General features: G+C 38.8%; 2 protein-coding genes across 3 annotated transcripts in view; one reads left to right on the top strand and one right to left on the bottom strand.

The window, feature by feature from the left end:
• Positions 1-4,317, top strand: part of LOC106944945 (chondroitin sulfate N-acetylgalactosaminyltransferase 1-like) — an 8,704-nt gene extending 4,387 nt beyond the window's left edge. The window contains exons 4-9 of one of the 2 annotated variants that reach the window (XM_015028290.1): positions 777-993; positions 1,142-1,243; positions 2,108-2,289; positions 2,402-2,496; positions 2,581-2,662; positions 3,638-4,317. In XM_015028290.1, the coding sequence (XP_014883776.1) occupies positions 777-993; positions 1,142-1,243; positions 2,108-2,289; positions 2,402-2,496; positions 2,581-2,662; positions 3,638-3,918 (959 nt within the window). In that variant the 3' untranslated portion in view covers positions 3,919-4,317. The remainder of the gene's footprint in view (positions 1-776; positions 994-1,141; positions 1,244-2,107; positions 2,290-2,401; positions 2,497-2,580; positions 2,663-3,637) is intronic. The other variant, XM_015028291.1, reaches the window with a different exon arrangement.
• Positions 4,318-5,354: 1,037 nt separating this feature from the next.
• The window catches only part of sh2b3 (SH2B adaptor protein 3), a 62,999-nt gene continuing 45,184 nt past the window's right edge, over positions 5,355-23,169 (bottom strand). The window contains exons 3-8 of the mRNA XM_015028279.1: positions 14,710-14,811; positions 14,277-14,365; positions 9,540-9,631; positions 9,213-9,427; positions 8,929-9,106; positions 5,355-8,586 (exon numbers count right to left, since the gene is read on the bottom strand). Coding sequence (XP_014883765.1) covers positions 8,222-8,586; positions 8,929-9,106; positions 9,213-9,427; positions 9,540-9,631; positions 14,277-14,365; positions 14,710-14,811 — 1,041 coding nt within the window. The 3' untranslated portion in view covers positions 5,355-8,221. The remainder of the gene's footprint in view (positions 8,587-8,928; positions 9,107-9,212; positions 9,428-9,539; positions 9,632-14,276; positions 14,366-14,709; positions 14,812-23,169) is intronic.

The raw sequence follows: 23,169 nt of genomic DNA, 5'->3' as shown, positions 1-23,169 counted from the left end.
TACAGGGTGAAAAACTATGAATTCAAGTCACTGGATTAAAACACAAGGCAACAGAAAAATCTGCAACACAAAAAGCTGTTAATCTATATGTAACCAACATGCAGTTTTTAGCTAAAAGAAGAAAGATTATCATATTGAAGATAAAAATTTTCTTTTGCATGGAAACCAAATCTGACATAAACTCACTTCATAGATTTTGGATTTCCTTTAATTCACAGAGAATTAAAATCTTTAAATCTTTACATAACTATAGTCAGAAAGCATCTCTAGGTAGCAGTGGTGGGTATACATCTAATGTGCTAATAGTGGAGCTTATTTTGGGTTTATTGCTTTAGCATTCAAAAACATTTAGCTCAAATAGTTTCCCTAAATTTATTTTTCTGAAACATTCTAAACAGCTAATTAAAAACTTTGTCACTTGGGAGTTCTGGATAGAACATATTTAGAGAAAAATAATATTTATTTATCATCTTAAATGCAAAATGTATATACTTTTTTGTAATTTGGCTTAATTATTGGTCTGTATACTTCAGTGAAGATTGATTATAAAATTAGCTGACGATTCTGCATCCCTTGAATCAGATTAATCCGATTAATCGTTTCAGGCCGTAGTTCTTTCCACAGTCCAAAAACCCGACTGTTACATGAATCAGTCTGTAAAGTTTCCCTCAGGAGTGAGTGTGTGTTTGCATTGTTGTTGTCCCTGTGTGTTTCTGTGCTGCCCTGTGAGGGTGGAAAAGGCATCGGTGTTAAGAACATTTTGTTTTTTGTATCAGGTTTGAGTCGCACAGAGCGGACCAGAGGGACCGTCTATGAGCTGATGTTCAAAGGCGACGGCCCACAGAACTTCGCTCAGCTCGTCCTCTTCAGGCCTTTTGGGCCTTTGATGAAGGTGAAGAGTGACGGTGTGAACACACACGGCATCATCATCAACATAATCGTGCCGCTGTCCGGGAGAGTGGACGCCTTCAAGCAGTTCATGAGCAACTTCAGGTAACATCTGGAGGTGGACGAACAAAACTCTGTTGGGAATCTGGGTGAAAGCTAATTTCTACGAATGAACAAGTTAGTTAAGGAAAACATGTGTAGATGGTTTAAAACCATGCCGTATAAATCTGTTCTTGTTTTGTTTTTGGTTCAGGGATGTTTGCATCCAGCAGGACGGCCGGGTTCACCTCACTGTGGTCTACTTTGGTCGAGATCAGATCAACCAGGTGAAGGCTGTGCTGGATCAGATCACCAGGTAATGCTAAGAACTAGGGCTGGAACTAGGGCTTGATAATTAGTCGATTTATCGGATAAAAAAATTTGCACATTCTTCAGATTTTTTAATGCCCCAGTACATCAAATTTGCATTTTTTTTATTTGAGGGCTTGATCATTTGCAGCAAATGATGCATCTGCAGCTTAAACAATGCTTCAAACATCAACATGTGAAAAGTTCATCCCTTTCTGCTTGTGAAGGGCTGATCTGGCTATTTTATGGATTAACCAATAAAAAAAATTATACAGCAAAAAGTGCTTAATATCTTTTTTTTTTAAACGAAATTTCAACCCAGTGGAGCTAAAACTATGCTGGAGTTCTGGGTAAAACAAATCTTAAATGCAAAATGGTTACATTTTTTGTACAGTTTTGGCTTAATTACAGCTCTGAGTGTGTTGCTCTTTTAGAAAACGGCACTTTTTTGAGTCTGAATACTCCAGTTAACGATCAATTACTAAATTAGTTATTTCAATAATTAATTCATCAATAATTATTCCGATTAATTGTTTCAGTCCTGATCTGTTTTGATGTTCAGTTTAAATTTAACGTAATGCACTAAGCTTATGTATTGCTTTATGAATCTTAACCTATCTAATCTGACATTGCACTGCGTGTGACAAGCATCACACAACGCATATTTTTAAAAGCTCATGTGGCATTCTTTCTTATATTAATAAAAAAATAGAAACTCATTATGAAGCTAACTGACCTTGACTATGCTGGACTGCACATTTCATGTCGGCATTCATAAACTAATAAAAATGGATGAGTACGCACAAGGAAATGAGAACCTTGCAGCTGAGTAATTAAGAAGCGATGGCAGAAGTCTTGTCCTGTGTCTCAGGGAGACTCGGTTCAGGAGTTTCACCTTGATCCAGATGAATGAGGAGTTTTCTCGCGGCCGAGGCCTCGACGTCGGCGCCAGGGCCTGGAGACAGCGGCAGAACGTCCTGCTCTTCTTCTGTGACGTCGACATCCACTTCACCCCAGACTTCTTGACTTCCTGCCGCTTGAACGCAGAAGCTGGTGAGAACCAACCGGAAGATGTTCTGCCATGCACACGCTCTCTTCCGAACACGTTGTTAGTTTCTCGTCAGTCGCTACCCATAATGCTTCATTGCGTTGTTCGTTCATTTAGGTAAGAAAGTGTACTACCCTGTGCTCTTCAGCCAGTACAACCCATCCATCATCTACAGCAATCACACGCACATGCCCTCCATAAAACAACAGCTGGTGGGTAAAGGAGCAAAGTTTTCATTCTGATGGAGAGAAATTAGATATGAAGAGGCTGATTTAAATCTTTTTCTTCTGTTTCAGGTGATAAAAAATGAAAATGGATTCTGGCGGGACTTTGGATTTGGCATGACGTGCCAGTACCGATCAGATTTTATCAACGTTGGTAATGTCCACCCAGATGTTCATGGATTACGGAAATATTTAGATACCCTGTAGCTCCCTTTAATAATTGCTGATAGTAATATGTTTTTCATAAATTTTCTGCCTAAATTAATTGTAAGGGAGGTAATTAAATTGCTAAAAACAACTGAAAATCTACGGTAGAAATCTACTTTTAATTTCAGGGTTTGTTTTTCATGAAGTTAAAGGAGTGAGGAGATTAGTTTATATTCTTGGCCGTCTTCAGCTGCCAAGAACTGAGAATAGATTAGAATAAAGGAAACATTTTCATAATTTTATCAAAGATTAGAAAAACAACAACCCAATGAATGTCAATGAATGTTGTTTTTAGATTTTCTGTCTTCAGCTTCTTATAGTAAGAAAATACCCTTTAAACTAATTTGAATAATTAGCTGATCTTACTGTAGTTTGTTAACCAGGATCAATATGATGTATGATTGAATTGAAATAAATTGTTTCTTTGTAACTTGAGACATTTGTTGTGAATTGGCAATATATAAATAAACTAAATTGAACTGAACTACAACAAAATGCAAAAAGGACAAAGCCTTTGAATAACCTGTTAACTTTAATATCCTAAAAATTATTATTATGGTTACACAAAAACTTTAGCATCACAATCAAAACAACAAATGCCATTTTTGTTTAAGTTAAAATTGTTTAAATTAAAAAAATCTACTGCATCTGATGAGTCAAAACCATATAAACCTTTGCTTTCTAGACAAAATTTATATAATTTTTGCTGTATATTTGCTATATATTATTTTGCTATCTTTTCATTCAAACTCTACAAATATTGGATTGTAAGGTCAGATAGAAACTACATATTGACGCCTTTTTATTTATGTTTTTTTACATCATTTTTCTGCTCTGGAAGAGACCAGTAGCTGTAGTCTGAGGATATCAAGGTTTATATTTAATTTAACAATGTATCAAATTGTTCTAATCTCGCTGACAGGTGGCTTTGACCGCAGCATCAGAGGCTGGGGGCTGGAAGACGTCCACCTGTACAGGAAGTACCTCCACAGCAAGCTGATGGTGGTTCGAGCTCCGTCCAGAGGCCTCTTCCACCTGTGGCACGAGAAGAGCTGTGCAGATGAGCTTCCTCCAGACAAATACAAGATGTGCATGCAAACCAAAGCCATGAGCGAGGCCTCTCACGGCCAGCTGGGGGCGCTCTTCTTCAAACAGGAGATAGCGCTCCACCTCAACTCCCACAAACCGAGCAAAGAGATCTGATGTGGACGTCCACACAGCACGTAAAGGCCAACTGAAAGTTCCACGCTTTTATTTTGGTAACATTCTGCATGACGTATCTATAGCAACACAACAACAGAGCTACTGAGAAGCTTAAGTGCAAAGAAAGAAAAAGGTTAATAGCAAGAAAAACGCATAAAAGGCGACTTAAATTTAAGCTTCTGTCAATAAGGGAACAAGGTAACGGCGATTGAAGTTTATTTAAGTTTTTTATTTTGTGACTGCTTAATTAATGATTCGTGAAAAGAATTGTATCAATGTAAAGAGCTATGCTTCACTGACGGTAAACAAAAAAAAAAAAGATTGTGATTTTTATCTCTGTTGTTCAGCTCTTACAGGGGTTGATGAGAAAGATGGTTTTAATAAATCATCATTTTACCGTCAGTTCCGGCCTTCTCTAAGTTGACTGAATGCACAGATACATGTGTGTAATGCATATATGTTTATATATATATATATATATACACACTCATTTGTGCCCCCCTGGCCCACAAATTTAAAAGTCTAGCTCCGCCACTGACAACCTGTAAAACTGTAAATTCAAAATAAGAAACCACACAACCATTAATTTCTACACAGCTAACCACAAACGTAAATGTCCAAATTAACTGTACACTCACTAAATTATATCACAGTGTCATAACTTCGATGTTGTCCCCTGAAAGATTTAATACTTATAAAAATGTGAGGATATTGTGTAAAAATATTTTATTTTTATATTTAAAAGAGATAAATATTCAGTTTAATACAATGCCAAGCATGGGGGAAAAAAACAATAAAAACAAGCAAACACAACACTCAGGTTATTTTTTTGGTTAGGTTTATTTAAAAAAAAGTCAAATATACAGTTGAGATATATATATATATATTTATATATTTAATATAATTTAAATGCTCATAACTGAAAGGGATGCCGACCCAATAGAAGAAGGTGTGAGAAGCTGCTGTGGACATTGATGCGTTGATGTGAAATGTTTACAGTGCGAAGTTAACAGACAGGATGAACAGTATTCAGAACACATTACATTCATCAACTGGATGAAATCAGCAATACGACGGGGAGGGGAGGCGATCAGGGCGAATGACGCCTTGACAACACTTTAAGCTGGTATAGAAGTATATAAAAGTAAACTAAAATCTGGCAGCTGTGGTTGTTATGCAGCAGGTTTTCTGTTTGAATTTGACTGTTTTTGGTCTATAAGCGGATATATAAGCACCTAATTCTTCCATTCAGCACGGTGTGAAGCATCTTTCATTTATTGCACGGCACGATCACACCCTGAGCTCTGGAGGAGGGGAAAAAGCAACAGCAGCTTTCTGGCAAAGGCACAGTCACTCTCCCAGGAATAATAATAATAATAATAAAAAAAGACATTAACTAAGAAGAGCGAGAGAGGATACGAGACTGGTGCTCAGAATAGTTTTCTTCTTCTTTTTATTTTTTGCTTTTACCGTTGCTCTGCTTTAGCAGAAATGAAACAGAGGTGACGAAGGAATCTGTTCAGTCACATAAAGGCAGGAAGACCAACCGTACGTTTGCCAAAAACATCCTTGTTTTTGTTCCCCTTAAAAGATGTCAGTCTAGATCACAATAACACAGGACGCAACAACCATTAAGTAAACCAACAAATGTTAACTTTGGTAGAAAAAAATAAAATAAAATAAAAAAAGCTGGTCTATTACTACAAAAACTATCAAAACCAAGAGGGAAAAACGAAACGGGAAGCTGCGGAGAAAGAGACACACCAAACTTTAGGCGCAAGTTTACTGCGAGCAAATGTAAAATAATCTGCTGAAGTTAGTGTTAAAGCAAAGTTAGAAGACTTCCCAAACTCATCCCGCTGCGAGCGGATGTGAAAGTTACAGATCATCTTTGACTTCTCTAAAGTTTGGGATGGAGAATGATGGAGAACTCTGGGTTTTGGTTAAAGGCTTCATTCACTAAAATGCACACCTGAGTTGCTTAATGTGGTCAAAATTATGGTTTTAAACCTTTTATAAAGGCACCTTTGACTATTAACGTTAGTGGTTCTGCAACATCTCACGCCACATTTAAACACCCTTCGAAACTGTGTTTACAAAACCTTCCTTTTAAAAATATATAATAATCGATTAGAAAATACATCTAGTGTAAACAAAACAAACAAACAAAAAAAAACATGACTCTTTGCAGCCCTTTTGGTTTCAGCTGCTGTGGTGAAGTGAGAGAAAATACAAAGAATTAATGCTATAAGTGTAAAAAAAAAAGTAAAGCCAAGACACATAACGCTGCTACCAGAATGGAGAAAGGTGCCTAAAACTGGGGAGGGGAAATGTGGTTGTAGCAGCCGAGCTGCGTCGCCGAAAACCAAACGTCTCTGTTAGAAAGAGGACAAATCATGTAGACTCTGATTCAGTCCAATCATTGCTTCTGTCTGGAAGCGCTGCGGAGTGTTCCCTCAACGTACGCCACAAAAACAAACTGGAGGCAGCTTATTCGCGGATCATTGAGATGTCTTTAACTGTCCCTTAAAGACAGTTATCTCGTCTTTAAGGGAGGAGAAAACTGTCCTCCATCCGTCTCCACGACGACCTTAAAGTGACGCTGCTTCACGTTTCCGGAGCAGGAATCTGGATCCTGCTGCTCTCTACGCCCTCCATGCCGACTCTAATTTAATGATTACATAGAAATTAGTATCAATTTAATAAACATGTCATAATTTATACAGTGCTTCAAACTAATTTTTCATACCAGACGGAAATAGTCCAGGTAAAATCAACTTCTTTATGGAAAAAGTAGTAAAGTCGTATACTTCTTCCATAAAAAAAAAAAAAAAAGTTAAAAGATGTAGTTTTAAAATTACGATTTTATTTTCCAGCTTTCCAAACCAGTAGAGCCTGGCAGACGACACAAAGTAGGCTAAAGTATTTTTAAGAAAGCAACACATCCCCCGCTCCAATCTGAAGAGATTAGGATTGGGGTGGATGGCAATGCAAAGCCATTTCTAATGTTAAATCTAGTTTAAAATGCCAATTCTGTAATCATATATCTGTTTTAACATGTTAATTTACAAGTTGCTGGTATAAATAATGAGGAGTCTATATAGAGGTGTAGAGAGAAAAATATCCTAGATGCTGTTCTTATGTCTTTTTATCTGATTTTATCCTTATCCTCAAGAAACGACCAATCAGAATCGGCTAAAATCTGTGCCAGCTGGCTGAAGGAATCAGCAAATTACAGATATTAAATCAGACGAGAATCTAGTCCAGGAATAAAGGCTCTTAGTTTCTTTTATCCAACTCTGGAAAACAGTGAAACGTCTCACCACTAATGCGCAAGAGATATTTATTGGACAGATGAGATTAAACGGATTAAGTGATTTCTAGAAGAATCAAACAGCTTTCCATCAGAAATGATAAATTCTCAGGTTTCTGCAGCAGGATGTCAGGAAAACTATTGGAAATCCAGATTTTAACGTTTTCTAAACCTCAAGTTTTTTGGCTGTGTAAAACTTTCACTGTCACTCCAGTTTGTTTGATTTTGTGGCATTTTCATCATCATTTTGTTGACATAATTTCTTTACGGTTCGCTTTGCTCATCTCACATCCAGACTCGGATCACAAACTCCGCTCCAGCTGACGTGAAAATCCTGAATCCCGTTTCTTTCTCTTTTTTTTTTTTAACAGCGATCTAGTTTCTAGAACTACCTCTTTTCTCCTTTTTAGTTTTTTTTTTAGTTTTTCTACAAAAGATTGTGTGTATAGAAAAAAATACACAAAGTGTACAAAGTGCACTGAAAGTGATGCGCACTTAGATGCTCATAATGCACAAAGAGGAAGAGCAGAATTTGATCCCACGAGGAAAAAGAGCGCAGCTTCGTTTGTGTCGAAAGGTGGAGGTTTTCCTCCGCTTTGGGAATTTCGTGAGGAAAGTTCATGCCCTAAGTTTTCCCAAAAGGAGCGCACAGTGATTTCCCATCATTTCAGAAATAACATCAAGTGCACTAACAAGAAAATCACAACAGGTGTTAATAAACTTTCTCTCTTTCGTCGATCGAAAACAAGATTAATCATCGTCGTCAACACTCTTATTAAAAAGTCCAAAAATACATTCACTGTGGACACTGGAGGTTTTGAGGGTGAGGCAAACTTGTTTTTGTTTTGTTTTTTGCGTATTTTGCATTCGTCCGTCTTGTTCGGGTTCGTTCCCTCGTGTTCGTCGGCCTCGTTTTCGTCCCGATGAAGGCGACACACTTCATCCGAGCGATCGTCGCGACCGCGTCTTCACAGCCGGCCGAGCGGAGGGTCAGAGCAACATGTACTGGTTGTCTATCGCCCGCTTGCGACCGCGGTCGGGCTCCAGTTCGTAGTCTGAGTCCCGCTGAGGGATGATGGGAGCGTGAGGGTTGGGGCTGCGGAGCAGGGGCCGCCTCCCCACCGACTCGCTCCGGCGCAGGTGGGCGGGCGCCGACGGCGCGGGCTCGGCGGTCGGGACGACGCGGCCGAACTGGGAGAAGGAGCCGGGGCTGGAGGTGGAGGTGGTGCTGGTGGGGGTCGGGGAGAAGGCGGGGGGCTGGCTGGAGCTGCGGGCCAGGCTGCAGCGGGCCAAGCTGGGCTCGGAACTCCACCGATGGAGGGAGAAGGGGACGAGGAGCGCGCCGGAGAGCTGGCCTGAGGAGCAGAGACAGGAAACGAGCCGAGGAGTCAACACATCGCACCGCTCATCGTTTATTGTGATGGAAGAATTTTGATTCGTTCATGGTAAATTCAAATTCATGTTTATAAAACCCCAAACTGTCCGTATGATCAGGATTGTTATTTTTTTACTATCATTACAAATGGGAATGTTTGTCAGGAACAGTTTGTGTTGATGAGGTTATAATTTTTTACTCCATCATGACGGAGCAAACACAGAGCTACGTAAACAAGGTGAAAACACTTTTTATCGCCATTCTGCCACTAAAGGAAGGCTACGTTATTGAATTTTAGACAATAAAATGCCTAGAGGCTCACCCTGTGAGGGGGGCGTGGAGCCGGCCAGGACGAAGCTGGACAGCGTGACGGCTCCGGCTGCTCCGCACTCCAGCGGGATGGGGTAGAGGCGGAAGTGGCTGAGCATGTCCATGACGGAGGGGAAGCGCAGGTGCTGCACCCTGCACTGACCCCATTCGTTCAGAGAGAGGCGCAGGTGCTGCAAGAGGAAAAACGGAAAAACAACCAAACTCTTATTTAAGACATGAAGAAGAAGAAGCAGCAGCTCGTTGTGCCTCCAGCTGCAGACGTTCAGCCGTGTTCACCTTTGCTTTTCCCTGGTAGTTAAACGTGAGGACGAAGTCTCCCCTCCGCGTCTCGCTCTGCCGGACCAGAAACACGCCGTGGCCCTCGGGTCCGGAGCTCTGGACCAGGTGGGCCGCCTTGACCCGAGAGATGGGCCCGTGAAACCAGGGGAAAGAAACCAGGAAGTCATCGGCCTTCTGGATGACCTGCTCAGGGAGGGCGAAGGTGACGGGGCCTGGAGAGACAAAACAAATTAACCAAGTTCATGATCAAGTTTTATTTTTTTAAACCTCAGAAAATGAAGGAAAACACCCAGATTATCAGAGGAGCATCGTCCTGCTACTTACTCTGACGTCCTGAGTCTGAGCTCCTTCTCTGATTGGCTGGAGCAGAGCTGTCAGCTGAGGACAGGGGGCACTCCAGATCCACACTGCCTGACCTGAAGGGGGCGACACCACCATTCAGAACCACTTCTCACATCTAGTTTCAACTAAGTGTTACTTTGAAAAGTTTTTAGCAACTGTGGAAGTGAAGCAGCTGCAGTGTATTGTAAGCCTGGCGGGCCACCAGGCTTTACTTGTGCCCCCACCAGGCTTAGCACTGGTAATTTATTTATTTATTTTTAATTATCGCCTTTTTTAAAGACTTTATAGCGGGTGTTTACGTATTAATCTTCAAGTCTTCCAAAAATGCAGAACTATCAAATGATATTTTCAAATTCTCAAAAGCATGGCGGCCGGCTAGATCAATTTAAGAAGATGTACAAAAAGCGATCATCTGCATCTGCTCCATTTGCTGATGGGTCAAATTTGTATTATTTTTAATCTGCAGTCGAGGCCACACAATGCCACAATTGGGTCTGGGGTCACGTTGTGCACACCTCTGCTGGTTTAGGCTATTCTGTTCAGGTACAATACGTAAAAAACGTTCAGAGAAAAACCTTTAAAACTATGAATCAAGACCGCTTTAAAAGATCACAACAAAACCTGGACTCTTGGAGGCAAAATGGAAAGAAATTGTAAGTGGCTTAAAACTTCTGCACAGTACTGCATGTGTATGTGTGTGATTGCGTGTGTGTCTGTGTGTGTCTGTGTGCGTGTGGAGCTTGGTGAATGTGGAGGAAACAGCAGGCGGCTGAAGAAACACAAAGACACCGAGCGCAGACAGGAAGTTGGTCCAGTTGAGATCTGAACTGAAACCCACTGTTCTTCTGTTTCACTGCTCACACACGCAAACACACACTGCGTTGTGTGTGTGTAACTGCACAGACGAGAGTGGGAATGTTAAATAGGGAAGTAGGAGAAAATCCTGCGTAAATGCTGACTTGACTTTGTGCTGCTCTGAATAACAGGAAGGCGAAAGTCTCCTTCTGCCTCGCCGAGTGCATTTGTGTTTTTGTCCTTCTGTCTTCGGGACAATCTTTGTCCTCCGTCTCAGTGAGGACGGTCCAGTCAGGCTGCGAAGCTTCGAGGATTTAAAAGAGAAACGTCTTAACGTTCTCTCTCACGGTCCTTAAAGTTTCTCCTGTTCGTCCACCTCCAAATCATTTGGTTGCATCGGTGGCATCACAGAAGTTTAATGTGCAAATAAATGTTTTTTGCTTGCTGTATTAGGAAATTCTTAGATGTTATAAACCTCTTCAGTGAATCTGTAATGCTGAGGATTCATTGACTCAATATGCAAGACTTTACGTAGCTGAACGGAAGAGAAATGCAGCCATGGCTGATTTTCATATTCCTTTTAATCTCATCAACAAATGAACAATCTGTAAGCCTTAAATTCTAGTTTCTAACAATCTAAGATTTTATATATTAGGCAAAATAAAATAACTTCTTTCCCTTACAGCTTTAATATTAAAAATAATTTAAATTATGAAAAAATAAACATTTAAAAAATCTTCTTTCCCTTACCAACTCTCAAATTAAGAAAATAAAAAGTTTGAAAAAAAAAAATTAAATAAATACAAATCATAAATAATTGAAAGGCTTCTTTGCCAGAGTCTTAAAATATAAACACAATAAACAATTATAAATATGCTTTTGATTACAAAATCTTAAAATTAAGAATATAAACAATGATAAATTAAAGATGCAGACGTTTTTAAATGGATATTTTTACACCAGGTTCGACCTGGTTTGTGGATTTCCAATGACAAATTTAGTAATACCCAGACTCCGTCAGCAGGGGGCGTTAATGCCCACTTTAACTGAATCTAAACTCAGAAGAACATCCTGAGCTTGACAAAATAAGAATATAAAGTAAAACACAACAAGTAAAAGCAGTAATGAGCCTGCGGCAGAACAACGGTAGGTTGTGTTGTTTCCTGTCACTCAGTTTCTTCTTCAGCTTCAATTTGAGGTTAAACAGAAGCAGGAGGAGAAACCTAGACAGATGTGAAACAAAAACAGAAAAAACTGCTCTACTTTTGTAGGATTTTCCTCCATGAGAAACTGTAATGGGCTTGTGCAACATTTGCAAATAGAAGAAGTCCAAATGGAGCAGAAAATCAGCTTTCCATGTGTTCATGTCACTGACCAGGGAGGGCGACACATTTAAAATGCTTTTTTTTTTTTTTCCAAACATCTGATGACCAGAGAGATAACCATCAACCAAAGACCTCTAGCATAAACCTCCCACTAAGAGCCTTAAAACAAACTACGACGTTGTGAATAAATTAACATTCGCCTTATTTAGGAAGCAAATTTAGACAGAAATAAACACTGAATTTGTCCATAAAACGTGAGACGCTGACAAAGTCACAAAGACTTCACGTTAATGTTACTGGAGCTGGTTTTATGCCTGAATTATGCGATAAACTTTGTTTTAGATTCACCCACAACTTCTGCATTTTGCCAAGCTTTGTTCAATAAATAAGGAAGTTGTTAAATGTAACACAAACTGCCTAAAAATACCAGGTAAACTCCTTGCTGCTATTTATAACAACAAAAACATGAATTAAAGTTGATTTTGAATAGTTCTGCTCATGGTGGCGTCTCTCCGGTAGCTCCGATTTGTTCTTAAATGTTTTCTGTCAGTTTGAGTCGCACTCAGACATCTACACTGTGTGAGGCTGCAGGTTGTAGGCTTTGTTATGTTGGGTAAAATATTAAAATGCAAAGAGCTTTGGTTTAAAATAAACAGCTGATAGTTTTTAATGATCCTAAGGATTTTGCTGAAGTCAGATGCTGAAAACATTGGAATAAAAATGTTTTCAGTTCATTGTTAGGAAGAGATCAGGAAACTGGAATGGTTGGTTTTCTTTGTGCTTTTGGATCCTCACTTTTCCGACCCTCAGTCAGATCCAGAACCAGCAGCGTTTCCAACAATCCACTTTTCATAGCAGACACTGTTGAAAGGTTTAAACTAAATACTTTTGCGCAGAAATATTGCAAACATAGCCGAGTTCAAACCTGCTCCAGTTTGCAGAGCCACCAATCAAACCAATCCGCAGACTAACGGACACACACACTCACACACACACACTCGCTTGTCCTCATGCACACCTTAAGGAGCCCTTTCATTTTGCAAACACATACCTCAGCATGAGTAAACATCCAACTCAGCCAGAAGAAGAAAAACAAGTTATTTCTGCTCAGAGTCTCAGGAGGGAAAAGGTGCAAGCAGGCGTGTAAAGATGAAGATGATGATGATGATGATGAATCCCTCTTTTAAAAACCGTTTCATGTCACTTAACTACTTCAGTTTAACTGCCTACAAGTAATCTATTTATTGCACAGGAGCTTCAATTCTTTTAAAATCTGGTTAAAGTTTTACAGGTGAGAGCTTCAAGAAAATATTCTGATGGATTAAAATAAAAATTTTCTTACTTGATTCACTGTAAATAAATTATTTTTCTCACTCTCTTTTTCAAAAAGGAGAAATCACAAATGACAAAAAATAGCTTCAAGACATAGTTTTACTAAAAAAAAGTGTAAAGAATACAAGAATAAAGTTATTTTAATCAGTTTGTGTAAAACTTTCTTTGGTTGTACGAAAGTTTCAAAGTCCTGATGTTGATAATAATTTGATACTGATGCCTTAAAATATTAAATATTATTTATAAAACTTATACCCAAGTATAACTTTACAAGATTCTCGGCATTCCTCATTTTAATTTTTTTATTTTTCTGTTGAAGTTATCAGAAAATTACTATTTTATTCTTATAATATTATGACCTTATTCTGGTAATATTAGGACTTTATTAACACAATTTAGTCTGGTCCTAATTTTGCATAATAGAGTTGATCAGAATTCAAAGTCCAAATAAATAAACATCTTTCCAAACTATGGAAACCCAAAGATGCACTGGTGAAAAAAATCCACATTTATTCAAAAGCAAAAATTTGATTAATTGATCAAATTGATTTATCGCCCAGCTCTTCTTCATATCAGACCTTAACCTGGATTTTGTCTCAACACCTTGAATAAAACATCCCACAATCCTTTGCTGCATTACTCGCCCTGTCACATGACCAGAAACACAAACGGCAACAAGATGTAAATAAACTTTGCCTGTTAACGTCACCCATCAGACAAATATGTTAAAAATCGACTTCGGCCGATAGCGACGTCTTCTCAATCACTTACAAACTCCTCAAATCACAACAGATTGCTGTTATCCCCGTTGCCTTTTCACCTACTCCTATGACATTTTTTCCCTCCACTTAACGTTCCACTGATATCCTTGCATTCGGCATTCTGTGAAGTTTTATCAGCAAAGGCCTTTTGTGGTTTAGCCTTCCCCATGATTTAGCGGAGCATAAAAATACATTTTTGTTTTAGAAACTATCAATAAATTTGAGGTTTATTTCAGTAAATTTGTTTATTTCTCTTAAAAAAATGACCAGAAATAAACACCTGAACCTTGCTGCTCTATTTGGATGAACCTATTAATGATGCAGTGATATTGAAATATTCCCGCAGATGCAAAATACAAAGAGTTTAATGCTGGAAACTTATAATATACTAGTCGTTTTAATAATTAACTTACAATTAAATTAGTGGGGAATATTTCAGAAAATATTACAGGCTTTGGGGGAGAGACGTTTGGGTCGTAGTTGTGGTGCGTTCAGGTGTTTCTCACCTGTTGCTGATGCATTCCTTTAGCTCTGTGGTCCAGGAGCTGACCTGCTGGTCGTTGTCCGTCTCAAATATCAGACTCCCTCGATTAACCTGCACAAAAATAAAATGGAAGTGATGCGACTTCTGGAAGGATGTTGAATTGATGGATGGATAATAATGACAAAAAGGTAGAAACTCTTCGGGTTCCTGTATGACAGACAGCAGATCCATTTTGGACCTAAGTGAAGTTTTGTTTTTTTTCTGATTTCAGCTCATTTGAACAAACACTAATCCTGAAGATCTCAAGACCAAAACGAACACAAGTTTCCTTATCACTCATGGCTACAAGGAACCGTCCTGGAGTGAAACCAACTTTATTTATATAAATAAATGTGTAATAAATGTTAAAATGAAATTGAGCCTACAGTGGGTGCTTTGTGCGGCGAGCTTCGTACCTTTAAAACGAACGTGTTTAAGTTGTCGGGCATCTCCAGTCGGGTGCAGCGACGGACTTCTTGGATATCTGAGCAGTGAGTTGTCAGTTTGGGGCTGGAGGCCTGAAAAACAGCAAAACGTCGTCATTGTTCTCTGGCCATTTATCTCACCGGGCGTTGCACGTCAACATTCAGAGACCAAACGAAGGAGATGAGACGATGAGTGAAGAGAATAACGTCAGAGGCATCAGAAACATGTCTTTGAATATTTTTGAAAAAATAAGCGGTTTTGGAAAAACAAAAATTGATCCAGATCAGATTGTTGCTGCAAAAAAAAAATAAAATAAACATCTTTACTGTATCAGGTAGACCACAGACTAATCGACATTAGGTTAAAGTTGACGGCTGCTAGAGGTGAAAGAGTGCCCCAACACATAATTAATAAGAACCAGATGTTCGACGCTGAAGCTGTAAAACAGAGGCCGTTTCTGTCTGACGTGTTTACTTGAACAAATGTGTGACTGTGAGTCGTCTCTCGGTCAAAAACAAAGCAGCTGGTTGTGTGAAGCAGTACCAGCGCCGGGGTCGGGCCTGCCAGCACCGAACTGTTTGTTTGAATAAAGTGATGAGACTTGAGTCCCGGTCGTGGCGTCTGCTTCAGGGATGCTGGGATATTCTGACACGTGTCAAGAGAAAATGACCCGAGAGGAAAGAAATGATTAAGACAAGAATGACTGAAAAACACATGAAGGGACGGATGGCTGGACGGATGCTATCCATGCTAATAACGCTACATTAAGCTAAAAACAGCTATAGAGTAATTTTCTACTGCGGAGCTGTGTAACATCCGCTGCGCGCTCTCTCTCTTTGTGTGTGTGCGTGCGACGCCATCTCTGCTCCTGATTTAAAAACTTAACAATCGACCATGACAGGCAGTTTAAAGCTACGATGAAATGCTACAAATTAGGATTTTATGCTTGTTTTACTGACAGATTCATGATGCGTCTAATGATAAATGCAGTAAAATGGCTCTATGACCTGAGGATGTTTTTGAGAAAATCCTTCTTTTATTTATCTTTCTCTTTTTTCCACCCACAAAACAACGTGTGAATAAAGTTACATTTTAGTTCATGAAGAAAGTGAAAAAGGGCATAAAGTTCAAGTTTGGTTAGATTCTGCATTAATTTCACTGAACTTTATATTAATTTAGTTCCACAGACAATTTGTACCGTGTCTGCTCACTAGCTTCAAGCAGCAGCTTCACTGTTACTCTTGAGAAGTTCCTCAGAATAATTTCAAACACCTTTTCTGACTTACTGCATGGTTAGCTACCAGAGAAATGAAACAGCTGTAGATAAAAACAGTTTTATCAGGAACTGATTACGGTCGATGACGCCTGAGATAAGAATGTGGAAGGAAAAACAGCTGGTCTGTGGGTGACAGTTTCAAAGCAATGTGTTTCATGGTATCATCAAAATGTTGTCAGGAACTTTCCTCAGAAAGTAAAGCTAAAACACAGTGAAGCATCATTTGTAAGATACTTTCACCCTCCAAAAGAACCAGTACTAAGTTCAGTTCAGGAAGGATAAAACTGAATTAATCTACAGATCAATTACTAAACATCAGGAGATAAATCCACGTTTCTTTTTCAGCATTTCTATTCCCACATTCTGTATTTAATATGACTGAAATTCACACGTGGCTCAGATGTTATTTTTGTTTGGGCTATTTAATCAAAACTGAAGATTGTCAATGTTGCAAAAAGTATTTTCTTGTCCACTTTCACACACATTTGGACATGTCTGGCGTCCAATCCCCAGAGTTTAAGCTGACATCGACCAGTCCTTTGCAGCTGCAACAGCTTCAGCTCTTCTAGTGGGGCTTTTCACAAGGTGAGGGAGTGCATTTCTGAGACTGTTGCAGAAGCCTATTTCTGAGGTCACACACTGTTGTTGGGCGGTCTCTCGTTCATTCCTAAGGCCATTCAAGTTCTTCTAAACAAAACCGCTTTTGCAATGCAAACGGAGGGCTGCCGTAACATGACGCATCAAAAGGTGAGTGGAGATGACTGAGTTAGGAAATAAAATTGTAGAAATATGCTCAGTCAGCAGGTTTTAGGTTTTGACTTAAACTCTAAAGCATTTTCATTACATATAATCTTACATTTGAGTTACATTTATGAAACCTGAACAGTAAATGTGGACTTTTGGCTACTGATTCACACCAGGGTTTCCCACAGTGTATTATGAGCCTGGCGGGCCACCAGGCTTTATTTGTACCCCTACCAGGCTTAGCAATGTTTATTTTTTTAATTATAGCTTTTTTTTTAAGACTTTGTAGTTGGTGTTTAAGTATTAATCTTCCAGTTTTCCTATAGCACATATCAAGTGATATTTTAAAATTTCCTGTCAACTTTAAACATTTTTTAACTCACAAATATGGTGGCCTAAGCATCAGGCTTAGCAAGTTTTATGGGGGAAACCTTGCACACCATGGCTACACACAGGGAGAATTAAATAAATGTGGTTAAAAAGTGGAATTTGGGAAAAAATAAAGCAGATTTCATTGGATTTCACATCCATCGTATATATGCACTTGCTACCAACCAGCATGTTGTTTGTAATACACCATCAAGTGGCTAAAAATGTGGCATCTTGTGAGATGAATGCATTTGACCTCTGATTCATTAAAGCATACAGTGCAAGTGGACCAGACAAAACCAAGAAGATAGAGATGAGGGGATGAGCAGAAGCAGAAGGAAAAAGATGAGACGTGTTGGACAGGAGAGAGGGAGGGATGAAGAGCAGCGGAAAGGGCAGGGAGGACAGATTCCAGGGATTTATGCACCGGATGAGTTTGAGTCTATGTGACAGTGTGGGAGCCTGAGGAATGTCTGCTAATTCTGCACACATAAAAACACACAGAGGAGGGCTCTCTCTCACACACACACACACACACACACACACACACACACACACACACACACATCAAAAGAATGATTTATGTCCTTGCTTGTAACTTTCAAAGCTCTGTGATTCAACCACAGGGACTAATATTATCAATAAGAGACAAAGTGACGCAAACACGAGGGTGTGTGTGTGACTCATTTTGTGATTTCTGAGTCAAAATTTGCTAAGGCTCAATTTTAGCTCAGATTTTCAGGGAAAATCTTGGTTCTTGTTTCTGCAGATGTTAAAAAGTGAGATTGAACAAGAAAAGATAAAATCAACTATACAGTGAAAGAGGGAAAGCAGTCGGTTTCAGAAAAAACAGACCATGCATAACAAAAAATTAGCCTTGTTGGTTTTTGCTAAAATTAGTTCCAATGGATTAATTAATAACATCCTCCCAGATTTTGTCTTATAGTTGTAGTCTGGCCACCATCCAGCAGAGGGCGCACTGATCATCTGTAAGCAGAGGAGTTGGTACAGAAATAAAGATGGCGGAGCCAAACCAGAACAGGGAAGCAAAACGGTCCAACCAGAGTCTGGTATGCAATGAAAGATTCACTTTATCCGGTTCCGCTTTGAAATATAAACACTTGACAAACTTCACTTTAATCAAAATGGAGCAGCGTCAACTTTTTGTTCTCAAAATTACAGACGTGCTACGAAGGCGAGGATGTGACGACAGAAAAGCGGAAGAGATAAAGTAGAAAAATTGTAACCAAAACTATGATATCAAAAAGGACACTTGATTTTGAGGTATGAAGTTTTAACATTCCCTCCAGACTTTATTTTTTTATTAACGTCTCTCTTCATGGGAGATTTAAGTGTTTCACATATTTTATTCTTTTAATCTTTTCTTCAGGTTCTAAGAGATCCCCCGTTTTGCTATATTTTATAAATATGTCTAAGTTTAATAATGTGAGAAAACCACAATTTCCTGATTATTCAGTCAGCATTTAATACTGGTGGCCCGCCAGGCTTATGGCATACTGGGAGAAACCCTGCATATTATAACAAATTTAGCAATTTATGTGATGCGTCCTCTTGAAGCAAGAGGACGAGTCAATCAATTAACCAACTCTAGATTAACTCAATCGGTATCTTGGATCCCTTGTTATGTTGTTTATCTTCTAACTTGTGCAGTATTCGATCTGCAGAGGGCGCCATTCCAAAAATAATGTTCTCTAATTCTGGTTGCCGGTCTGAAACACAGGAACAGGACCAACCGCAAAACCTTGCATCCGACAGAATAAATCAGAAGCAGAACATTCATTCTGAATCTGACGCTCTAATAAAAGTTTCCAGAGTTGCACAATCTTCAACTCATTGAGAAAAGAGCAGGTAATTCACAGCTGCAGCACAATCAACAAATGCAACCAAAATCTTTACCGTTACAATTGCACCAGATATGTGACCTCTAATAAGACGCGCTGCTCTCATTCAGACTGAGCATCGGTCTGAGTCCAGTGACTCATTGAGGCGAGTTTATTGTAAGAATGTGAATGAGACCCTGACTAGTAAGAGCGTCTTTGAGGAACCGTTCGAGGCTGTGGAGGGATAGAACAGAAAAGAGAGAAGAAAAAAAAAAAAGAAAAACATTCAGCAGATGTCTGAGTGGTTGAGCAACAACCGGCCTGATTTCTGTGAATCAGCTTCATCAGGGGAGCTGAAGTACAAACTCACAGCATAGTTCCTATTACTGCAAACTGCTCTCTTTAGTGGTCCCCTGAGGCAATGCACACAAAGACTCAGACACACACATCCTAAAAAGGCTGCTGCAGTTTCTTTCCTCTTTGCTTGTCGGAGACATATTTGAGATTATTTCAAAAAGATTATTTGCAAAAGCGACGACTTTGGTGGAAAAACCGAGTAAGACTGTTAGAAATGCGTCCAGCCTTCAAACGAGATATATAAAGTTGTTTCTTAAACTCTTAACCGACATCAATTCCTGGTAAATGCTTGTCAGACTCGTGTTTGTATTGCTCAATGAGACCTAAAGGGGAAAAAAAACTGATGAAAAATCACAAACTGTTGCAGGATGACCTCAAAAAGTTAGAAAAGACCGACAGAATAGGAAGGTATGAATGCAAAGAGGCATAAATTATTGGCAAGCATGCAACGGAAATTAATTATACAGTCAAACATGGGATTCAAGCAGTCCTTTGCAGTTCTGAATGTTTTTCCAGCAACGCTACCAAACCTCATTATGCACAAAATGTCAAAAAAACTGCAATGTCAGACATATTACCTCATTATAATAAACTTTTTTGGATGTAGAGACTCAGCGATCCAGACTTTGTTGAGTCTACTTCATCACTGTTCTCTGTCAGATTATGCCAATAGTCTCAAATTAAATATATTACTGCGTCCAAGTGGCTAATGTTAATATTGTTATGGATATTTTTATTTTAATACTGTACACCTCTATGCAAAATGGAAAACCAAACACTCCCAGAAAACTGACAGATATTTGTGCTCTACACTATGTACTACCACTGCGCCATTTTCTTTCTAATCTCCCTGAGAATATCACCAATAGGATGAAGCAAAGTGAAACATACAGATCTAGATTTAATCAAGCATCCTGAGTCTATAAACATGCAGGAAAGCTTTTCATTTATCTCTTAGAGAGCAGCTCTTCTTGCTCGCTGGGCCGTTTTCAAACAGACCTCAAAGCCTGAGATCTTTTCCATTCGTCGTTTGAATACAAATCCTGATTGAAATTTAGATTTTTTTTATCAAGTCTTTGATGATAAAATAAACACGAGTCACAAGATGTTACGTACCTACACTTGTCTAAGTAGTTTTTTGTTTTTTTTTTACATTTTTGTGACATTAGAGGAAGAAAAAACCCCAGATAATCTGATAAACGGAGTTTGTAAAAGGAAGGAAAACTGTGATGGCCATCAATGTCAGCTCAGAGAAACATCCTGATGGTGTGACTGTTAAAGCAATTATATGAACCCGCTCTGACTTTTCAGTTTCCACTCCTGCATCTTTTCACATTGACTCAACTTTCACTACGATGTTTCAACTTCAAACACGGACATAGACAAATATCATACATGCGAAACGCAGATAAGAAACGGTGACAACGCAGCCTGCATCCTGGCTCCTCAAACCTTCAAACTAGACAACCTGCCAGGTAATACGGAGTAAAAATCTGCCCTCTTCTGTGTCTGCTTCATTCAGTCGTTAAGCATTTTCCAAGAAATTAAAAACTTATTTTCTGCATCTTTAGCATGGGTTTATATTTTCTGTTAGATTTTATGAAGTTTATAGACTAAATAGGCACCAACTATTGTTGGCTGAGTGTATAGTGTAATAAATCAATCGTTTTTTTTCACAACCGACACCAAATTCTTCTAAATATCTGACATGAGATTTTATTAAGCAAAAAGAGAATAAAATGCAGAAGGTTCTTTGAAAGATCAGCAGGAATTACAAGATTGTCACCATTTATGCACCAGATCATCAGTGCTAAACCTTTAAATGATTTAAATGAATAAAAAAGTTATTAAAGTAGTTTGATCTGAAGGGAAACTTGCTAAGCCCGGTGCTCAGGGCGCTAGGTCAGGCATCCAGTCATCCACCATGTTTTTGAGGTAAAACATGTTTAAAGTTGACAGGAAATTTGAAAATATCACTTGATAGTTATACGTTCTTGGAAGACGGCAAGATTAATACGTCTTTAAAAAAAGGCAATCATTAAAAAACTAAAATAAATTAACGATGCTCAGCCTGGTCGGGGCACAAGTAAAGCCTGGTGGCCCGGCAGGCTTGTAATACACTGAGGGAAACCTTGGATCTGTCTAAAGGCTTTTAATTTCTATGCATTTAATGAATGAAGAAAAAAATAGGATTTTTCAACAGCTCACCCACTGATTATTGATCAGAGCTAAAAACTGTATCCGGATCTCCAGCCAACTGATTGATGCTTTTTCTTATCTCCAAATTGTATAATTTTTTGGTAACACTTTATTTGAAGGGGGGGGGAATAAGACTGTCATGACATTGTCATAAACATGACATAACACCTGTCATGAGCATGAATTAGCCTTCATGAATATTTATGACTGTTGTCATAAGACGTCATTCGGTAAATTATGACGCTTTTAATACAAAGTTGACATTATTCAAAATGTCTTTGTTATGTCAACTTGACATTAACCAATAAATCATTACTGTTTAAACTTTACCTTTAATAACATAAAGTTACCTAATTTTTAAAGTGCAATCAGTAATTATTTTATAACAAATTTATATCAGTAATGATTTCTTGGTTAATGTCAAGTTGTCATAAGACATTTTGAATAATGTCAACTTTTCATGTGTTATGTCATGTTAATGAAAGTGTCATGACAGTCTTATTCACCCCCCTTCAAATAAAGTGTTACCCTTTTTTTTTCATAATTTCACTGTTTAATTTTACATTTTGAAATCTTTCAGATATTTTTGGCCAGGTTGTGCATTATTATTCAGAGCGTTCATTTGCCATAATTTAACCTTTCATTATTTTTTTGAATCCACTACAGACTAAACACAGAGCTCCAAACGTTTCTGCGTCAGAGCCACTAAAGAACAGTGTTGGAGACTTGAGAGCCCAAATATCATGGACTGATATACAAACAAGACTGGTCAATAAGCCAGTAAATAACGGCAGAAACATTATGCGCTAATAGCTACAGGTAAAGCATTTATTTTTACTTTAATCTGTCCAGGATCCTCCAACTGCGGCATTGCAATCTTCACTTCGGCTTATTCTTAACACTTAGAAAAGGAGCAATTTTCCAGACTATTTTGCAAAAATAAAGCTAAAGTCTCTCTGTCTGTTTGCAGGAACTGCTTCTCTCAGGTTTATGCAGCAAGTATAAACACTTGATGACAAATAGAGACACGTCCACAGATGCAGCTATGCAACCTCTCACCCACACAGTCACAAACATCTAGAGTTTGAGCGTACACACCCACACACGGGTGACACACAGGATGTTTGGAGTCCAAAACGATCTTCCCAGGGTCCCTTTCTCAAGGCCGTTGCAAAGGCAACTCACTGACACTCAACATTCCTCTATCCCTCCGAGGGTCACCGAAGCCAGCGCTGTCCGGGGCGCGTGGTTGTGTGTGCGGGCGCGCTGCGCCGACATTAGACTCCCAACTGATCCCTGGAGATGTTTTGGAAAGAGTATATGCATTTATCCAACACAAACACACACACAAAGAAATGTTAAAGACTACAGAGAGCCACCCATGAGAAAAGAGCGTGACCTCAATTGCAGCAACTAACACATCTGTCTGTACTTCCCCTGGCTTCAGGTCGGGATCATTCAAGTGTTGCTCTTGTTCTTTTGCTGCACAGCTAAAGGACTCAGAGGCTGTTTTTTTTTTTTTTTTTTTTTTTTTTTTTTTTTTTTTTTTTTTTAAAAAAAATTTTTTTCCTTTTTAAAAATAATTAAAAAAAAAAAAAAAACACATAAAAAAAAAAAAAAAAAAAAAAACAGCCTCTGAGTCCTTTAGCTGTGCAGCAAAAGAA

The sequence above is a fragment of the Poecilia latipinna genome, unplaced genomic scaffold (genome assembly GCF_001443285.1).
Source record: "Poecilia latipinna isolate Pla-1442-1.1 unplaced genomic scaffold, P_latipinna-1.0 Scaffold119, whole genome shotgun sequence".
In the NCBI taxonomy this organism is placed as follows: domain Eukaryota; kingdom Metazoa; phylum Chordata; class Actinopteri; order Cyprinodontiformes; family Poeciliidae; genus Poecilia; species Poecilia latipinna.
Note: the sequence above shows the minus strand (reverse complement) of the source record. Positions and strands in the feature narration are given on the sequence as shown.